The following is a 17,637-nucleotide window of genomic DNA, read 5'->3' on the forward strand; positions in this document are numbered from 1 at the left end:
AACCAACGGCAAAAAGAAGACCTTTCTCTCTGTCTCTCTCTCTCACTGTCCACTCTGACTGTCAAAAAAAAATTTTTTTTTATTTAAAAGGCAGAATTAGAGAGAGAGAGAAATCTTCTATTCGCTAGTTCACTCCCCAAATGGTTGCAACGGCTAGGGCTGGGCCAGACTGAAGCCAGGAGCCAGGAGCGTCTTCCCTGCTACAAGGGTAGCAGGGGCCCAAACACTTGGGCCATCTTCCACTGCTTTCCCAGGCCATTAGCAGGGAGGGAGCTGGGTTGGAAGGGAGCAGCCGGGACTCGAACCGTGCCCACATGAAATGCTGGCACTGCAGGTGGCGGCTCCACCCACAACGCCAGCCCCAACATGTGCTTCTAATGGTCACGTTTGAAGAGGCTGTGGCTTTTGAAACGAGCACGAGCAGACTTGTGTTTAGACATGTCAGGGCAGACAGTAACTGTGTTTCCTTACCCCAAGAACGTTTAGAAGACAGCTGAGCCAGTGAGTTACCGATGGGTCATCTGAAGCTCGGAGCAAAGAACCTTCTAGGGTGGGGAGCCTCCAGGTAGTGAGCCCCTCCCGCCAGAGGCATGTGGGCTGCGAGTGCTGGCCACCACTGGGTACCATCCGAAGCCAACTTCTGATAGACGAGTCTCACCCGTTTCTGAATTCTGCGTCAACGCTCTCTGTTGTATCCAGGCTTCTGCATCAGTGTTGTCCTTGGAATCCATTCCTGCTGCGGTGTGGCTGCCACGCACGCCTCCTCTTCACTGTGTAGAATTCTACCGTGTGCACACAGTGTGACTGTCTGCTCCACCATTAATAGATACTGGCTTGTTACCAACGTTTTACTATTACAACATTCCGGTACTTCTGTCTTGGTGGCAATATGTAAGCATTAATGTTGGTTGCACACCTGGCAGTGGAATCACTGGGTTGCTGTGTAGACATATGTTCATCTGTAGTAGATTTTGCCAGTTTTTTCCAAAGTGCTCTCCTACCAGAAGCTGCGGAAGTGCTAGGGCTTGTGCGCACTGCGTGTTTTCCATCTTTGTAAACGTAACCATTTTGAAAGGTGTGGGGAAGTGCCTTCTTGTGGGTTTTTAGTTTTGTTTTATTTTTGAGAGGCAGAGAAAGAGAGCTCCTGTCTGCAGGTTCACATCCTAAATGCCTACAACACCCAGCATAGGACCACACCAGAGCCAGAAGTCAGGAGCTCCACCCCAGTCTCCCACACGGGTGGCAGGAACCCAGGCGCTTGGGCCATCTTCCTGCCTCTAGGGTCCGCACTAGCAGGAAGCTGGGGTCAGGACCTGGAGCCAGGAACTGAGCCCCGGCACTCCGATACGGGACACCGGACACCCACCGGCATCTGCTCCCTCCTCGGGTTCTTAATTTGCATTTCCCTGCTGACGAATGTTTATTGCCCTTTGTCAGCCTCTTTTTTGAAATGCCTGTTCAAATCTTTTGTCCATTGTTCCTTTTTAAAATTGGATTGTCTGCGCTTTTCATCTTCTTTGCAGGAGCCGTTTGTTTACGATGTGGAGCCTTTTAAGCCGCCGCCTGCCTCTCGCTTGTTTCTATGAGGTCTGCATCCTGCCAGGAAGAGCCCGTGTGGTGCGGCCTCTGTGGCACGGACTCGGTCTTCCCTCTTTAACCACTTGATTCACACAGGACAACCTCGCCTCGTGTGGCCCGGTCACGGGGGCCTAAACACACGCCCTCTGCTGCTGCTGCTGCTGCTGGCTGCTCTCCCTACTGTGCATTTTCACTCACTTAGTTGGTCCACCAAAGCCATGAGGAAGGCACCGTTCTCTCCTTGTATAGGCGAGGGAATCGGGGCTCTGGAGGCTTCAGTAGGTGACCCAGGGTCTCCAAGGTCTGTGCTCTTCACCCGGGCTCCTGCTTTTCCTTTTCCGTCTGACCCTCTTGCTGTCAGCGCTTCTCTGTGAGCAGTCACTGTATCTGAACATCCAGCCCGACAGTGGCCTTGGGCCGTTTCCCAAGTCCTGTGCTAAATACTCCTGCAACCTGGGACCTGAGCCCCGTGTCACAGCCGAGAAGGCTGAGGCTAGAGGGGTGAGTGACACGGCCGAGACCACACAGCTGTGATGACAACGCCGGGACACCTGCCCGGCTGCCCCATAGCACAGCTGCTTGACTGCGTTTGACCTGCAGGACGCGGGGTGGTGTTTGTTTCTGTTTGCTGGTTTCGGGGTCGGTGATTTGACTGTTTTAGAAACCCTGGAGCCCAGGCACAGCTGTGCTTCTAGACTGCTCTGTGGGGTTCTTGCCCGGCCTGGCTCTGCACCTTACGCCCAGCCTGCGATTCTCGGCACAGGGGCCGTGAGGATGTCCTCCGCCCACGCCACACACACACCGACGGTCAGGCGTCAGTCACCTGTGGGGACTTTTACTTAATTTATTTATTTGAGAGGTAGAATTACAGGCAGAGAGAGGGAAAGACAGAGAGAAAGGTCTTCCATCCACTGGTTCAGTCCCCAAATGGCTGCAACGGCCTGAGCTGAGCCAGGAGCCAGGAACCAGGAGCTTCCTTTGGGTCTCCCAGGCGGGTGCATGATGAGTTTAGTGTGGGGCGTGTCGAGTTCGTAGTTCAGGAACATCCAGTGATACATGAGCCTGAACTTGGGAAAATTCTGGGCTCAGGTTAGCATTCCAGGCATTGTACTCGCAGCTACAGGATTGATTCTGAATGGAACCACACAGAGAGGAAGCAGCAGCAAAGTGAAAAGTGGGGTGGCCCAGCCCCTCGGGATACAGATGAGCAGATGGGGACCCGAAAAATAAGTCATTTGCTTATGGCCTCTGGGGTATTGTTGATACTTATTGAACACCTACTATGTTCAATACAGGAAGCATTGTGAGTACTGGGATACAGTTGTGAACCCAACACTCCGTGGAGCTTACGTTCCAGTGAGAGGGTTCAGAGGAAAAGTGAGATGTGGAATCAGACGGTGGTGGGTGCATAGATTAAAACCAAGCCGGGTAAGGAGACTAAGGAGTACTGAGCGGTGGTTGGCATTGTATTCGGGGTACAGGGACGGTCTCGCTGATCAAGTGACATTTGTGCCGAGACCTGAGAGAGGAACGAGCCAGGCGGATGGCTGAGGACAGTCTTCCAGAAAGAGGGATCCCCCGTGCCAAGTTCCAGGGGCAGGTGCACGCTTAGCAGTTGAAGGAAGAGCGAAAAGGCTGACGTGGTGGATCAGGTCGAGCAGGGAGAGGGGTCTTGGGAGAGCAGAGAACAGCAGAGATGTGGGTGGGGGGCTGGGGGGAGCTGGGGGTCCCTTGGAAGGGAAGCCTTGGCAGGTTCTCTGTGCGATGGCAGCTCTGACTTGTGTTGCCCAGGGTCCTTGTTAACCCTCACTGGAGGCAGTGCGAGTGCGAGCAGCCGGGCAGTTCAGGAGGTGCAGCGAGGGCTGAGACGGCTGGGCTCTGGATAGCTATATTTTTAAACTGCTATTTATTTGAGAGGCGGGTAAAGAGACAGGCCGCTTTCATCAGCTGGTTCACTCCCCAATGCCCACGACAGCGAGGACTCAGCCAGCACTGAAGCTGGGAACTGGGGACTCAGTCCGGTCTCCCACATAGGCGCTGGGAACCCAGTTACCTGAGCCGTCAGCAGTGCCCCCAGGGTCTGTACTAGCAGGAAGCTGGAGTTAGGCTCCAGAGCCGGTACTGACCACCAGCACTCCGGTGTGGGGCGTGGCTGAGTGCCTGCCCCCCTGGATGTGTGTTAACGCTAAAGTCAGCAGAGGTTGCTGACGCATTGATTGAGGACAATGGGGAAGACAGACTTGGGGAGGACGCCTCGGACTTTGACCTACGCACCAGGGAGGGTGGAGTTGCTCCTGGGCCAGATTACGTGATGAGATTTTAGGCGAGAAATGGGGAGTTCCGTCTTCGGCGGGCTACGACCAAGCCCCCTTGTCCATGCCTGCATGTGGGTTCCCAGCAGGGGACAGCAGCAGCCGCAAGGCCCCCATTCCTGCCCTCCCCCCACCGCCCCCTCTCTGTGTCTGAACGTCCTTGCCCCAGACAGCTGAGCCGGACTGACCGCGGCCCCCTGCCCCTAGGTGGTGCACAGGGACCTCAAGCCCAGCAACATCCTGTACGTGGACGAGTCGGGGAACCCCGAGTGCCTGCGCATCTGTGACTTCGGCTTTGCCAAGCAGCTGCGGGCTGAGAACGGGCTCCTCATGACCCCTTGCTACACAGCCAACTTCGTGGCACCTGAGGTGAGAGGCCCGGCCTCCTTAGGTCCCCTCCCAGAGGCCCCAGGCTGTCCAGGACCCCTGTGTGTGTATGACCTGGGCCCAGATACCTGGGGAAGACCCAGCCCATGGCTGGGACCATTTTGGGGAGAATGTGGCCGCTAAGGCTGACGCCCCCTCCAGGTGCTGAAGCGCCAGGGCTATGACGAAGGCTGTGACATCTGGAGCCTGGGCATCCTGCTGTACACCATGCTGGCAGGGTGAGTGCGCGGCCGCCCTCTGCACCGCATCGGGCCTGGGGGACGCTTGGCCGGTGGCAGAGGCACAGCCCGGCCTGTGGGAGCGTCACTTGGGAGCACCCAGGCGAAGGGGCAGACGGCCTCTGTGGGCTTCCTCCAGATACACGCCGTTCGCCAACGGGCCCAGCGACACTCCGGAGGAGATCCTGAGCCGCATCGGCAGTGGGAAGTTCACCCTCAGCGGGGGCAACTGGAACACAGTGTCCGAGGCCGCCAAGGTGAGTGGGGCCGTCCTGGGGCTCTGCAGCCATTCCTGAACAGGTTTCTCCCAGCGGGATGTTCCATGGATCCCCGGTGCTATATGAGGGGACCTCGACAAGTTCATGGGAAAATGGAATTAGAAGACGTTTGTTTTGGTATAAGAATTTGAACTGCATGCGTAGTGTTTTCGCAAAGCGTGTTTCCCATGAACTCTTTGAAAGCCCCTCATTTTCTCCAGTGGAAGACCGTGCCCCACTGTGTTTGGGTAACGTGGTGATCATCCATGGGCCCTGCCTATGTCCTGGGCCCTGCAGGGGACTGAGAGCGTCATGAGTACAGCCACTAACCAATGCTGACTTAGTGTGGTGGGAGACACAGGCAGCAGGGAGAGGCGGGTGCCCCTGGCCCGGGGCTGGACCGTGGGGGCCCAGAGCAGAGCCCCTGCCAGGTAGCAACAGGTGGAGCACTGTAGCGACAACACAGCCCTGCACTTATGTACTTAATCTGTACTTCCCAGAGGGGAAACTGAGGCTTGGAGAGTTGACATAACTTGCCCCGGGCACTCAGTTGATGAGTGGAAGAGTTGCTTTTGAACTTGAGCCTGCCTGACCCAACCCTTAGGCCTGTCCCCACTTCCCACATGGGTTTTTGAACGTGAAGGAGAGAGGGAGGGGCGAGGGCACTGGTTTGTGTCCTGGCCTCTCCGCTTCTGACGCAGCTCCCTCCTAAGACCTGGGAAAAGCAGCAGAAGATGGCCCAAGTACTGGCCCCTGCTACCCTCATGGGAGACCTGGAAGAAGCTCCTGGCTCCTGGCTCCTGGCTTTGGCCTGGCCCAGTACTGGCTGTTTTCGACCATCTGGGAAGTGAACCAGCAGATAGAAGATCTCTCTGTCTCTCTCTCTGTTTCTGTAGCTCTGACTCTCAAATAAATTTATTTATTTGAGAGGCAGAGTTACAGACAGAGAAGAGAGGGAAAGAGAGAGAGAGAGAGATAGAGAGAGGTCTTCCATCCACTGGTTCACTCCCCAGATGGTCACAATGGCTGGAGCTGGGCCGATCTGGAGCCAGGAGCCAGGAGCTTCTTCCGGGTCTCCCATGCGGGTGCAGGGGCCCAAGCACTTGGGCCATCTTCTACTGCTATCCCAGACCATAGCAGAAAGCTGGATTGGAAGAGGAGCAGCCTGGACTTGAACCGGTACCCAGATGGGATGCTGGCGCTGCCAGCGGAGGCTTAGCCCACTGTACCACAGCACCGGCCCAATAAATACATTTTTAAAAATAAATACATACATACATAAATAAATAAATAAAAGGGAAGGGCATTCATGGAGGAAGTGCCCGGGGAGCAAAGGCCCAGAGAAGGGAGTGGATGCCCTGGCTGCGCCTGGGGAGGCTGGGCTGTGTGGAGAACGGGTGGCGAGGCTGCCACCAGAGGTGGTGGGAGGTGTTGCCTCCGTTTCCCCCCCACACTGAGTGGGACGCAGCTGCCGCAGCCCTGCTACCCTCCCTCCTCCCCCACCCCAGGACTTGGTGTCCAAGATGCTGCACGTGGACCCCCACCGGCGCCTCACAGCCAAGCAGGTGCTGCAGCACCCGTGGATCACACAGAAGGACAAGCTCCCCCAGAGCCAGCTGTGCCACCAGGATCTGCAGCTCGTGAAGGTACAGCCCCACGCCCATGCTGCCTGGCAGCCAGGTGGGGAGCAGGCCCAGGTGGCCTGGGCAGAGACTGGGGTGGCAGACTGGGAGATGCCATATCTGTGGTTGGACGGTGAGGCAGGGAGAAAAGACAGCCCAGCGCTCGGGGCACTGCAGGCTAACATGCAGTGGTGTCACCGCCCACACAGGCCCTGGCCTCTGGGGAACACAGCCACTGACCTCTGAAGCCTGTCTAGTCTGATGGCAGAGGTGGGACCAGCAACTGAGAAATGTCACTGCGCCGGGGTTAGCAGCCCTCTGCGTGGGCTGTGGAACACCAGGAGGGACTGTCCCGGCCCTGGGCCATGTGTCCCCTCTCCGCCACACCTCTCACACCCTGGTGAACTCACCTCCCGCCCTCTCTCCCAGGGAGCCATGGCAGCCACATACTCCGCGCTCAACAGCTCCAAGCCCACCCCGCAGCTGAAGCCCATAGAGTCGTCCATCCTGGCCCAGCGGCGGGTGAGGAAGCTGCCGTCCACCACCCTGTGAGGGCCCAGCGTGTCCAGACCGCAGGCTGGTGCTAGCTCGATGGAGGTGTCTTCCCTGCCCGAGGGAGCAGGCCTGAGTCTCGGGGCCAGAGCGACTCGGAGCCCCGAGCGGCCCGGAGGCAGCCAGCGCAGGTCACCCCGGCGAGGACATGAGAAGTGCCTTGTCCCTCCCCAGGTCAGACTTCTCGGCCCCGGCCCTGCTGGCCGAAGCGGATCCACTGTACAGACTCCTGCCTTATTTGTAAGGAAATAACAGCTTCCACCACCATGGATTTCTGCAGGATCCATTTGCCTTTCTGGGAGCAGAGAGAGGCAGCACAGCCTCAGGAGGGACACTGAGTCACGCTGGGCGCTCTGTGGCCAGGACTCCTTAGAGCGGCTTCGGAGGCCGACCCTGCGCCCCCACGGTCGGCCATGCGGCGCCATCTGCACACAGCTCCAGGCAGCCCCGCAACGCCTCTCAGAACTCCCTGTGTTCGAGTCAGCCCCTCTTCCGTTCTGTTCTCCCAGGGGGCGTCCAGACCACATCGTGCTGGGGAGGGCCCCGGTCCCGCCGGCTCCTGGCCCCGGGCACCAGCAGGGAGAGGGCGTGGACAGTACTTTGGGGCGGACTTCTGTTGGGGTCGCCACCAGACAGAGTTCCTGGGAGGCCAGGGCAGGCCGCCAGGGCCAGGGGGCTTTTGTCGTTTCTTCCTCAGCTGGTAACTCAGGGTTCATCTGTCCACGCCTTTCTAATAAACGTAACAGTCGAGATGAAGCAGCTCCCCTCCTCCGCTTTTCATGGCTGGATTTGCCCTCTCGTCGCTATGGGGTGTCGGGGACTTCAGCAGCGACAGGAAACAGGCCGGGGCAGTGAGCCCAGCTGCACCGAGGTCATGTGGGAAGTGTGCGGGAGTCGTGGGGGCTGGGGACCCCACTGCTGCCTTACTAACAGTGGAGCTATGGCTTTTTTTCCTCTTATTTTTCTGTGCGTTGAGAGCCTGCCAGCTGCTCTCTTGCAGATCCGCGTGGAGTATGCTGCCCGTGTTGCGAGCTGTAGTCACCCCACTGTGTCAGTGACAGTCCTGTTAACCCCTGGGCTCCAAGTGCCAGGCACTGCGTATATCTCATTTAATCTTCTTTTAATTTTTATTTGTTTTCATTTTGCTTCAGAGCCAGAGAGAGAGAGAGAGAGAGAGAGAGGGATCATCCATCTGCTGGTTTACTCCCCATATTCCTGCAATAGCCAGGACTGGATCAGACTAAAGCCAGCAGCCTGGGACTCTGTCCAGGTCTCCTGCTGGGTGGCAGGGACTCAAGCACTTGAGCTGTCACCTGCTGCCTCCCAGGGTGTGCATCAGCAGGAAGCAAGTGGGGAGCAGAGTGGGGCTCGAACCAGCACTCCAGATAGGAGGCGGGCATTCCAAGCAGCATCTTAACTGCCGCACTGACACCAGCCCCTGCCTCATGGCCTGTGCGCCGTGCACCTGTTGCCATCCTGTTTTCCCCAGGTTATGACAGGCAAGCCGGCTCCAAGAGGAGAACCTCTGCTCGCAGTGTTTTCTGGCCACCTACTCTGGCCCTGCCCCAGGTACTGGAGAGCCAGGTAGAGTGCAAAGTCATTGTTTTCATGGGCCATGCCTCCTAGAAACGGACAATTAGCAGACCAAGGTCAGCTCCTGGTGAGGCATATGCAGAGTCAACCTGAGTGAGGGGTGGTGTGGGCTTGGAAGGCCATCGGAGGAAGTGACTCAGAAGCTGGGATCTGAGAGGTCAGCGTCAGGACACAGTGGGTTCCAGTCCTGGCTGCTGCACTTCCCATCCAGCTCCCTGCTATGGCCTGGGAGGCAGTAGAGGATGGCCTGAGTCTTGGGCCCCTGCACCCACGTGGGAGACCCGGAAGAAGCTCCTGGCTCCTGGCTTCAACCTGGCCCAGTCCTGGCCATTGCAGCCATTTGGGGAGTGAACCAGCAGATGGAAGACTTCTCTCTGTCTTTCTCTCTCTCTCTTTCTGTGTCTCTGCCTTTCAAATAAATAACTGTTAAAAAAAAAAAGAAGAAGAAGAAGTTAGAGTTCTGGGGAGAGGTCTGGACTGGAAACCTAAATTTGAGAGTCATTGGCTTGGAGAAAGTTGGTGAAGCTGAGCGCTGGCTTTTCAGCGTGTGCTCCCTGGACCTGTGCCACCAGATCCTCGGGGAGCTGATTTGTGGGAATCTATGTTTTGTTGTTGCTAAAAGTTTATTTACTTATTTAAAAGTCAGAGTTACAAAGAGAGGGGGGAAGAGGGAAAGAGATCTTTCATCTACTGGCCCACTTCCCAGATGGCTGCAACAGCCAGAGATGAGCCAGGCCAAAGCCAGGAGCCTCATCTGGGTCTCCCACGTGGGTGCCTGGGCCATCCTCCGCTGCTTTTTCCAGGCTATTAGCAGAGAGCTGGATCAGAAGTGGAGCAACCGGGACTGGAACTGGCACCCATAAGGGATGCTGGTGCTTCAGGCCGGGGCTTTACCCACATAACCACAGCGCCCCGCCCCCAGAAATCTACATTTTTAGATGACAGCGGATGCATTCAGGGTGGTGTAGCCATAGATGGAATCTGCATTTTTAAAAATATTTATTTATGGGTTAGGGAGAGATAGAGATTTTTTTTTTTTTTTTTTTTTTTTTGACAGGCAGAGTAGACAGAGAGAGAGAGAGACAGAGAGAAAGGTCTTCCTTTTTCCATTGGTTCACCTCCCAAGTGGCCGCTACGGCCGGTGCATTGCGCCGATCCGAAGCCAGGAGCCAGGAGCTTCCTCCTGGTCTCCCATGCAGGTGCAGGGCCCAAGGACCTCGGCCATCCTCCACTGTCCTCCCAGGCTACAGCAGAGAACTGGACTGGAAGAGGAGCAACCAGGACAGAATCCAGCGCCCCAACCAGGACTAGAACCCGGGTGCCCATGCCGCAGGCAGAGGATTAGCCTAGTGAGCCGTGGTGCTGGCCAGAGATAGAGATTTTCCATCTCCTGGTTTACTCCCCAAATGCCTACAACAGCCTAGGGCTGAGCCAGGCTGCAGCCAGAAACAAGGAACTCTACTGGGTCTCCCGTATGGGGGACAGGAGCCCAAGGACTTGGGCCATCATCCTTCACCTTCCCAGGCACGTTAGCAGGAAGCTGGATAGGAAGTGGGGGTGAGACTCAAACCCAGGCACTGTGACGGGATACGGAAGTCCCAGGGGGAAGCTGAACCCACCAAGCTCCGGTGCCTACCCCAAGATTCGACATTTCGGCAAGATCTGCATGTGAGTTGAGGAAGGCTGTTCTGGAGACTGAGAAGGCAGGAGGCAGGGCTTCCCGGTGCACACGGCATGATGAAGGTGGAGCACTGGCGAGGGAGATGGGTGACAGCCCGTGAGCGAGGCCGTGCCACGTGGCAGGACTGGCCTTTGCTTCCATCACCTCTCGGCCCCCCCCTGCTTCACAGATGAAGAAGCCGGAGCTCTGGAGGCGGACCAGTCCTGTTGTGACGGACTAAGATTCTGACAATAGCTCAGTTTCAGGGCTGGCCTCGGTGTGCAGGTTCTGAACCCAACAGCTCCCCTCTGGGCACTGAGAGGGTTCCGTTAGGGTCCCATGGGCTGAGGACACACAGCACTGACCCCTCACTGGGGCGTGCTGTCCCACTAAGCTCACTCTAGTTTTCACAAGGCCAGCTCCCTCCTCCCCACCAGAAAACCTCGCTGGAATCCAAAATTGCTTTGCGGTCACCAGCTTAAGGGACAGAAACTTCCCTCTCTGAGCACCTGCTCCTTGGGCACAACCGGCAGATAGTAACAATGCAATTTGGGGGCGCAATTGCCAGTGCAGGCACCCCCGGTTTCCAGAGTCACTCTTGCCTTTAAGGCCCATATGATACCCCCGGAGCCCTCGCCCTGTGGCCCATCCCCTCCCATGATCCCTTCACTGCTTTCCCTCCTCCCTTCGATCCTCAAGAATTTGATCCATCCCATTTCACACACAAGAAAACCGAGGCTCATGTTAGCGACTTGCCCAAGGGCACAGCTGAGAGGCGGAGCAGAACTCCGGCCGGGATCTGTGATTCTGAAACTCAGCTCCTTCTGTGGGCTGGCCCACCTCTCTGCTTCTGAGAATGTCCCAAGAACCACTTCCGCATGGCACAGATCTGTCTTGGAAGCCCCCTGCCTCCAGGCAGCCATGTGGTCCGCCAGTTCCTCTCCGACTGGGGTCTGTTCTCAATTAGAGGACATTGTTGTCAGTAAGTCCTTGTCCCTGACAGCAGAAAACCAGTGGGCAGGGGGGCCGGTGCAGTGGCACAGTGGGTTAAAAGCCCTGAAGCACTGGCATCCTATATGGGTGCCGGTTCTAGTCCCGGCTGCTCCTCTTCCGGTCCAGCTCTCTGCTGTGGCCTGGGAAAGCAGTAGAAGATGGCCCAAGTCCTTGGGCCCCTACACTCACATGGGAGACCTAGAAGAAGCTCTTGGCTCCTGGCTTCAGATCTGCACAGCTCCGGCCGTTGCAGCCATCTGGGAAGTGAACCAGCGGATGGAAGACCCCTCTCTGTCTCTACCTCTGTAACTCTTTCAAATAAAATAAATCTTTAAAAAAAAAAAAAAAAAAAAAAAAACCAAACCAGTGGGCGACCCCAGGACTTTCTGCGGACAGCCCCGGAGTCCCTGGGCTGCACGCAGGGAGAACCGAAGACAGCTTGTCGGGGTCTGGAGGAGACTCCTGCTCCCACAGGGGACTGGTTAGGTGACTTCAGGTGTCCCCTTTGGGCCAGACTCAGATTCTCAATGGTTGGCACAGACGTCAAAGTTCCCAAAGGCTGCTTGCATTTTACCCTCTTGGGTATCATTTTCCATGATGATTTCAGAGACAAGCCCTGGTAGAAAAACAAAACAAAACAAAAACAAAAGCAGGATTCCTAAATATTTAGGTATCCAAACATCTAGTTCCTTGGTTAACACATGGAGTTCAGTCTCTTACTCAAACCACCAAAGAACCTGCCAATCTGTGACTTGGCCGTTTGGTTAATGCAGTAGGCACAACTCCCTAGGTTCCCGCTCTGTACCAGGCGCAGTGTAGACGTCACCCCTAAAGCTCAAAGCAGTGCCACGAGGTGGGGATCACCATCTCCATTTTCTGACAAGGAAACTGAGGCTGGGGGAGGGAATTTTCCCAGTCTCCCAGCAAGAAGCCGGCTGAAAGCTCCCTTGGGCCCTACTGTTTGACCCTGAGGCGCAGGCTGCGTTCCATCCCACAATGACTCATGAAACCTCACAGGCAGAGACACCTTAAAGGTCTCCGACCCCCGCCCACTGCAGGAATCCCCCACAGATGGTTATCCAGTTTCTGCATGCATGCCGCCAGCGATGGAGAGCCCACCACATCACAAAGCAGTCCCCGCATTGCTGGAAAGTTCCTCCACCATGAGTAGCTTCCATGTCAGAGGGGAGTCCCCACTCACTTCAGGGAACTCGAAGAAGAAGTGACTCAATAGTTGTAGGAGTGAAATCGAAAGGAGTGCTGCACCCCCAACCCCCACCCGGCGACAGCAGCTGCAGGTGGCTGGCCAACGGGTGGGACCGAGGCTGTGCTGAGGAGGGAGAAAAGACCCCAACGGGCCAGCAGGAGGGCCTCAGGGGCCCCCACCCTCAGGGCCTTTGCAGGGGTCCCCACTGTCGCCTCCTGCCTCGACTCCTGCCCAGCTCATGGGTGGGGGCAGCAGCTGGTGCTGCTGACCTGGAGTCAGACAAACCCGCGATCACACCCGGGCCCCAAGGCTGACCGGCTGTGTGACCCTGGGCAAGTCCATTGTCCTGGACTGTCAGACAGAGCCCTCGAAGCGTGAACAGTGAGTGCAATGCAGGAAGTCCTGCCATAGCAGCAGCTGGGGGCGGCTTTGAGGTTAGGCTCTCCTGGTTGTGTCGTTTCGTGTTTTTCTTGAAGTACAGCACTTCTGACTTACAACCCAAATTTGGCCTCTTGCCTGTGGACCTTGCACAAGCCCCGGAACCTGCCTGCCTCAGTTTCCCCATCTGTAACGTGGGCGTTAATAGTCGTGTTTCTGCGGAAGGTGGGACAGGGTGTGCGGAAGCACGGGGTCGGAGGGAGGTGACTGCACTTGTCGGCTACTCCTTGTCCGCTCTCTGGAAGCAGACTCCAACCTCCCGCTCTCTTGTTCACTTTCCCAGTTTGCAGTAGAGGCTGCCATGTCCAGAGCCTGCCCAGAAGTCTGCTCCTTGCCCCAGGTGGAGAAGAGGCCGCCTGCCTGAGACCTCCCTCGTCTCTCCTGGCCTGGAGACTCCCTCTGAGTTATAACTCATGTCTGTGACTCAACCTGAGATTTCTTTTTATAAGTAATTTCCTCTGTCTCTGTTTCCTGCTTCCGCTCCACACTCAGCCCCCAGGGTGTGGGCTGAGTTGAGAAATCGAGGGGCAGATGACACACGTCTGAGCTGGGCACGAGGCCGGTACCCGGGATGGGCCGGAAGTCACCCGGGCGTTGCAGAATCTCCTTACAACTGGGCACAGCGCGCGCTCGCGCTGTCGTCACGGAGCTCTGCCTGGGGCGAGAGTCTTGCCTCGAGGAGTGAGGAGGGGGAGGACTCAGAAGGCATGAATGAGGTCAAATCTCAGCCCCAGTTGTCACTGGCCGTGTGGTCTCCGGTAAGCCCTCGGCTTCATTTCCCTTAGCTGCAAACTATCTTCATATAAAAAGAATCAGTGAGAGGGGAGGCTCTGGCTGGGATCAAGTGCAGGACCCAGCAAGCCACGTTGCAAGAACACGTGATAGGATTTTTAGAGCTAAGTCAGAGCCTCCAGACCAAGGAATGTTTTTATTTGTTTTTAATTTAGGAGGGAGGAAGGGAGAGAGAGAAAGAGAGAGAAAGGCCGGTGCTGTGGCGTAGCAGGTAAAGCCACCACCTGCAGGGCTGACATCCCATATGGGTGCTGGTTCAAGACCTGGCTGCTCCACTTCCGACCCACTCTCTGCTATGCTGGGGGAAAGCAGTGGAAGATGGCCCAAGTCCCTGCACCTGCACGGGAGACCCGGAAGAAGCTCCTGGCTCCTGGCTTTGGATCGGCGCAGCTCCGGCTGTTGCGGCCATCTGGGGCATGAACCAGCAGATGGAAGACCTCTTTCTCTCTTTCTTTGCCTCTCTGTAACTCTGCCTTTCAAATTAATAAATAAATCTTTAAAGAGAAAGAGAGAATATCTCCCATCCCTTGGTTTACTCCTCAAATGCCTTTGACAGCCAGGGCTAGGGACTCAATCCAGGACTTCCACATGGGTGGAAGGAACTCGGTCACTGGAACCATCACGGCTGCATCCCAGGGTCTGCACTGGTGGGACGCGGGAGGCAGGAGCAGGTGCTGGGAACTGAACCCGTGTGCTCCGACAGTCATGTGGGCAGCAGAACTGCTAGGCCAAAAGCCCTCCCCACAAGGGATTTATAAAAAGATTTATTTATTTGAAAGGCAGAAAGAGAGAAAGATCCTCTAGGCACTGGTTCACTCCCAGATGGCTGCAACAGCTGAAGCCAGGAACTGCATCTAGGTCTCCCACATGGGTGGTAAAAACTCAAATACTTGAGCCGCCATCCACTGCTTTCTTGATTGCTTTAACTGGATCAGAAGCAGAGTAGTCAGAACTCAAACGGGTACTCCAATAAGGGACACTGGCATCCCAAGCAGAGGCTTAACTTGCTGTACCACAATGCCAGCCCCAGGCCACAATATGTGTACCGGGGGCCGGCGCAGTGGCTCACTTGGTTAATCCTCCGCCTGTGGTGCCAGCATCCCATGTGGGCACCATGTGGGTTCTAGTCCTGGCTGCTCCTCTTCCAGCCCAGCTCTCTGCTATGGCCCAGGAGTGCAGTGGAGGATGGCCCAAGTGCTTGGGCTCCTGCACCCGCATGGGAGACCAGGAGGAAGCACCTGGCTCCTGGCTTCAGAGCAGCGCAGCACGCCAGCCGTAGCAGCCATTTGTGGGGGTGAACCAACGGAAGGAAGACCTTTCTCTTTGACTCTCTCTCTCTCTCATGATCTATATCTCTACCTATCAGATAAAAAAAATTTAAAAATATATGTACCATTCATCTAATGATGGACATTTGTTCTCCAGTTCTTAAAGAAAGTTATTGTATTTGAGAAGTAGAGAGACAGACAGACACCCAGAAAGTCCCCCATTTGCTGGTTCACTCCCCAAATACCTACACCAGCAAGGGCTGGGCTCAGCAGAAGCCAAGAGCCAGGAAATCAATCCAGGGCTCTCACGTGGGTGGCAGGGACCCAACTACTGCAGCCATCACTGCCACATCCCAGGGTGTGCTTGGGCAGGAAGTCAGATGGGAGCAAGATTGGAACTCAAACCAAGGCACTCCAATAGGAGATGTGGGTGTCCCAGCTGGTGGCTTAACTGCTAGACCAAACATCCCAGTATTTGTTTTTGGCTAATAAAAATTATATGGGGGGTGTTGGACATGTGGCCAACCAGGTCTGAGGCCAGGAGCCAGGAGCCAGGAACTCCATCCAGGTGTCCCACGTGGTATGGGGGCAGGAACCCAAGTCTAAATTGCTTGCCAAACACCCACCCAACAATGGAAAAGCACCCTTGCCTTCTTGCCTTCAGAGGCAAGTCTTTCACCACTGGGCATGCTGTCATCCCTGGGCTTATCCCACTGGTAGTGTCCCTTCCGCCCCATCTAGCTGAGAGTTCTCATCACGCCTGGGTGTTAGATTTTGTGAGATGATTGCTCTGTATCTACTGAAGTGGTCATACTTTTAGGGTATTAATGTGGCGAACCACATAACTGATTTCAGATATCAAACCGACATGTTGTTCCTGAGCTATATGGCTAATCAGGATATCTATTTCCTCTTGAATGAATTTTGGTAGTCTATGTTTCAAACAATTTTTCCATCTCATCCAAGTTCTTGGCATCTAATTTACTGACATGGAATTTTCCATAATATTCTCCTATTCTTTTAATGTCTTTGTTAATTATTCTAACATCCCCCCTCCATTCCAGATTTTGGTAATTTGTGCCTTTTTTTTTTTTTTTCCTGACTGGTCAAAGTAGAGATTTGTCAATTCTATTGATAAGCTGAAAAATCAGCTTTTTGTTTAATCAATTTTTGTATTGTTTTTCTGTTGTCTGTTTCATTGATTTCTATTCTTAAAATCTACAAGGTTTATTTAGACTTCTCCACTGGGAGCTGATTTTTTTAAAAAAAGATTTATTTTAGGGGCCAAAATGTGGCACGGCAGGTTAAAGCCCCAGCCTGCAACGCCAGCCTCCCATATGAGAGCCGGTTTGAATCTTGGCTGCTCCTTTTCCTATCCAGGTTTCTGCTAATGGCCTGGGAAAGCCGTGGAAGATGGCCCAAGTGCTTGGGCCCCTGTAGCTACATGGGAGATCCGGAAGAAGCTTCTGGCTCCTGGCTTCAGATAGGCCCAGCTCTGGTCATTGTAGCCATTTGGGGAGTGAACCAGTGGATGGAAGACCTCTCTCTCTCTCTCTCTCTTTCTCTGTCTCTATCTCTCTTTGTAACTCTGTCTTTCAAATAAATAAAATAAATGTTTTAATAATATGACAATTAATAATATAATCTTTTAATAAATCTTTATTTATTTGAAAGTCAGAGAGAGAGAGAGATCTTCCATCTGCCGGTTCACTCCTCAAATGGCTACAATGACCAGAGCTGGGCCAGGCCAAAGCCAGGAGCCTGGAGCTCCCTCTTGGTTTCTATGTGGGTGGCATGGGTCCAAGCACTTGGGCCATCTTCTGCTGCCTTCCCAGGCCATTAGCAGGGAGCTGGATAGGAAATGGAACAACTAAGACTTGTCAAATCAGCACTCTGATATGAGATACTGGTGCCACACATGGCAGCTTAACCCACTGCCCCCAGCGCCGGCCCCTGGAAGCTCATTAAGATGCTAACTCTGCCAGGCCTCATTCTCCTCGTTGCTGGTGGAAGCATTTGACCTTTCTGAAGGGTAATGTAGCAGTACCAAACCTTTAAAGTGTGTGTCAACTGCACATGCTCTTTGATTCTGAAATGCCACTTTGAGGAACTTACGCAGTGGGGTGCTGGAAAATGTTTAACAACTGGCAGGGCAGAGAGGCCTTTGCTGGTTTTGCCCTGTAAATACTCCCGTAAGGGTCGATTTCAGGTACCGGCCTGTAAGCCAGCTCCGACAGGTTCCAGCATACCACAGAATCCAGGTTGGAGAATTCAGAACCGACCTAACACGTCCCCTGCAGCATTATTTATCTGGTGAGAAGTTGACCAAACATTGTATTACCTTTGTTATTTATTTTACTTTATTTGAAAGGCAGAGATATATTGGGGCTGGCACTGTGGCATAGTAGGTAAAGCCTCTGCCAGTAGTGCCAGCATCCCATATGGGCGCCGGTTCAAGACCTGGCTGCTCCACTTCCGATCCAGCTCTCTGCTATGGCCTGGGAAAGCAGTGGAAGATGGTCCAGGTGCTTGGGCCCCTGCACCCACGTGGGAGACTCAGAATAAGCTCCTGGCTTCTGGCTTCAGATCAGTCCAGCTCAGCTATTTCAGCCATTTGGGGAGTGAACCAGCAGATGGAAGATCTCTCTCTCTCTCTCTCTCTCTCTCTCTGCCTCTCCTTTCTCTGTGTAACTCTGACTTTCAAATAAATAAATAAATCTAAAAAAATGACCTTAATCCTATTTATCAAATTATCATAAT

The 17,637-nt window shown here is 54.8% G+C and overlaps 1 protein-coding gene and 1 pseudogene across 1 annotated transcript in view; one reads left to right on the forward strand and one right to left on the reverse strand.

The window, feature by feature from the left end:
• Positions 1 to 7,680, forward strand: part of RPS6KA1 (ribosomal protein S6 kinase A1) — a 37,703-nt gene extending 30,023 nt beyond the window's left edge. The window contains exons 18-22 of the mRNA XM_062190701.1: positions 4,098 to 4,259; positions 4,419 to 4,495; positions 4,635 to 4,752; positions 6,261 to 6,398; positions 6,804 to 7,680. Of these exons, the coding sequence (XP_062046685.1) occupies positions 4,098 to 4,259; positions 4,419 to 4,495; positions 4,635 to 4,752; positions 6,261 to 6,398; positions 6,804 to 6,926 (618 nt within the window). The 3' untranslated portion in view covers positions 6,927 to 7,680. The remainder of the gene's footprint in view (positions 1 to 4,097; positions 4,260 to 4,418; positions 4,496 to 4,634; positions 4,753 to 6,260; positions 6,399 to 6,803) is intronic.
• A 4,864-nt stretch (positions 7,681 to 12,544) lies between these two features.
• LOC133759035 (E3 ubiquitin-protein ligase RNF220-like) overlaps positions 12,545 to 17,637 on the reverse strand; it is a 49,366-nt pseudogene continuing 44,273 nt past the window's right edge.

This window comes from Lepus europaeus, chromosome 5 (genome assembly GCF_033115175.1).
Source record: "Lepus europaeus isolate LE1 chromosome 5, mLepTim1.pri, whole genome shotgun sequence".
In the NCBI taxonomy this organism is placed as follows: Eukaryota; Metazoa; Chordata; class Mammalia; order Lagomorpha; family Leporidae; genus Lepus; species Lepus europaeus.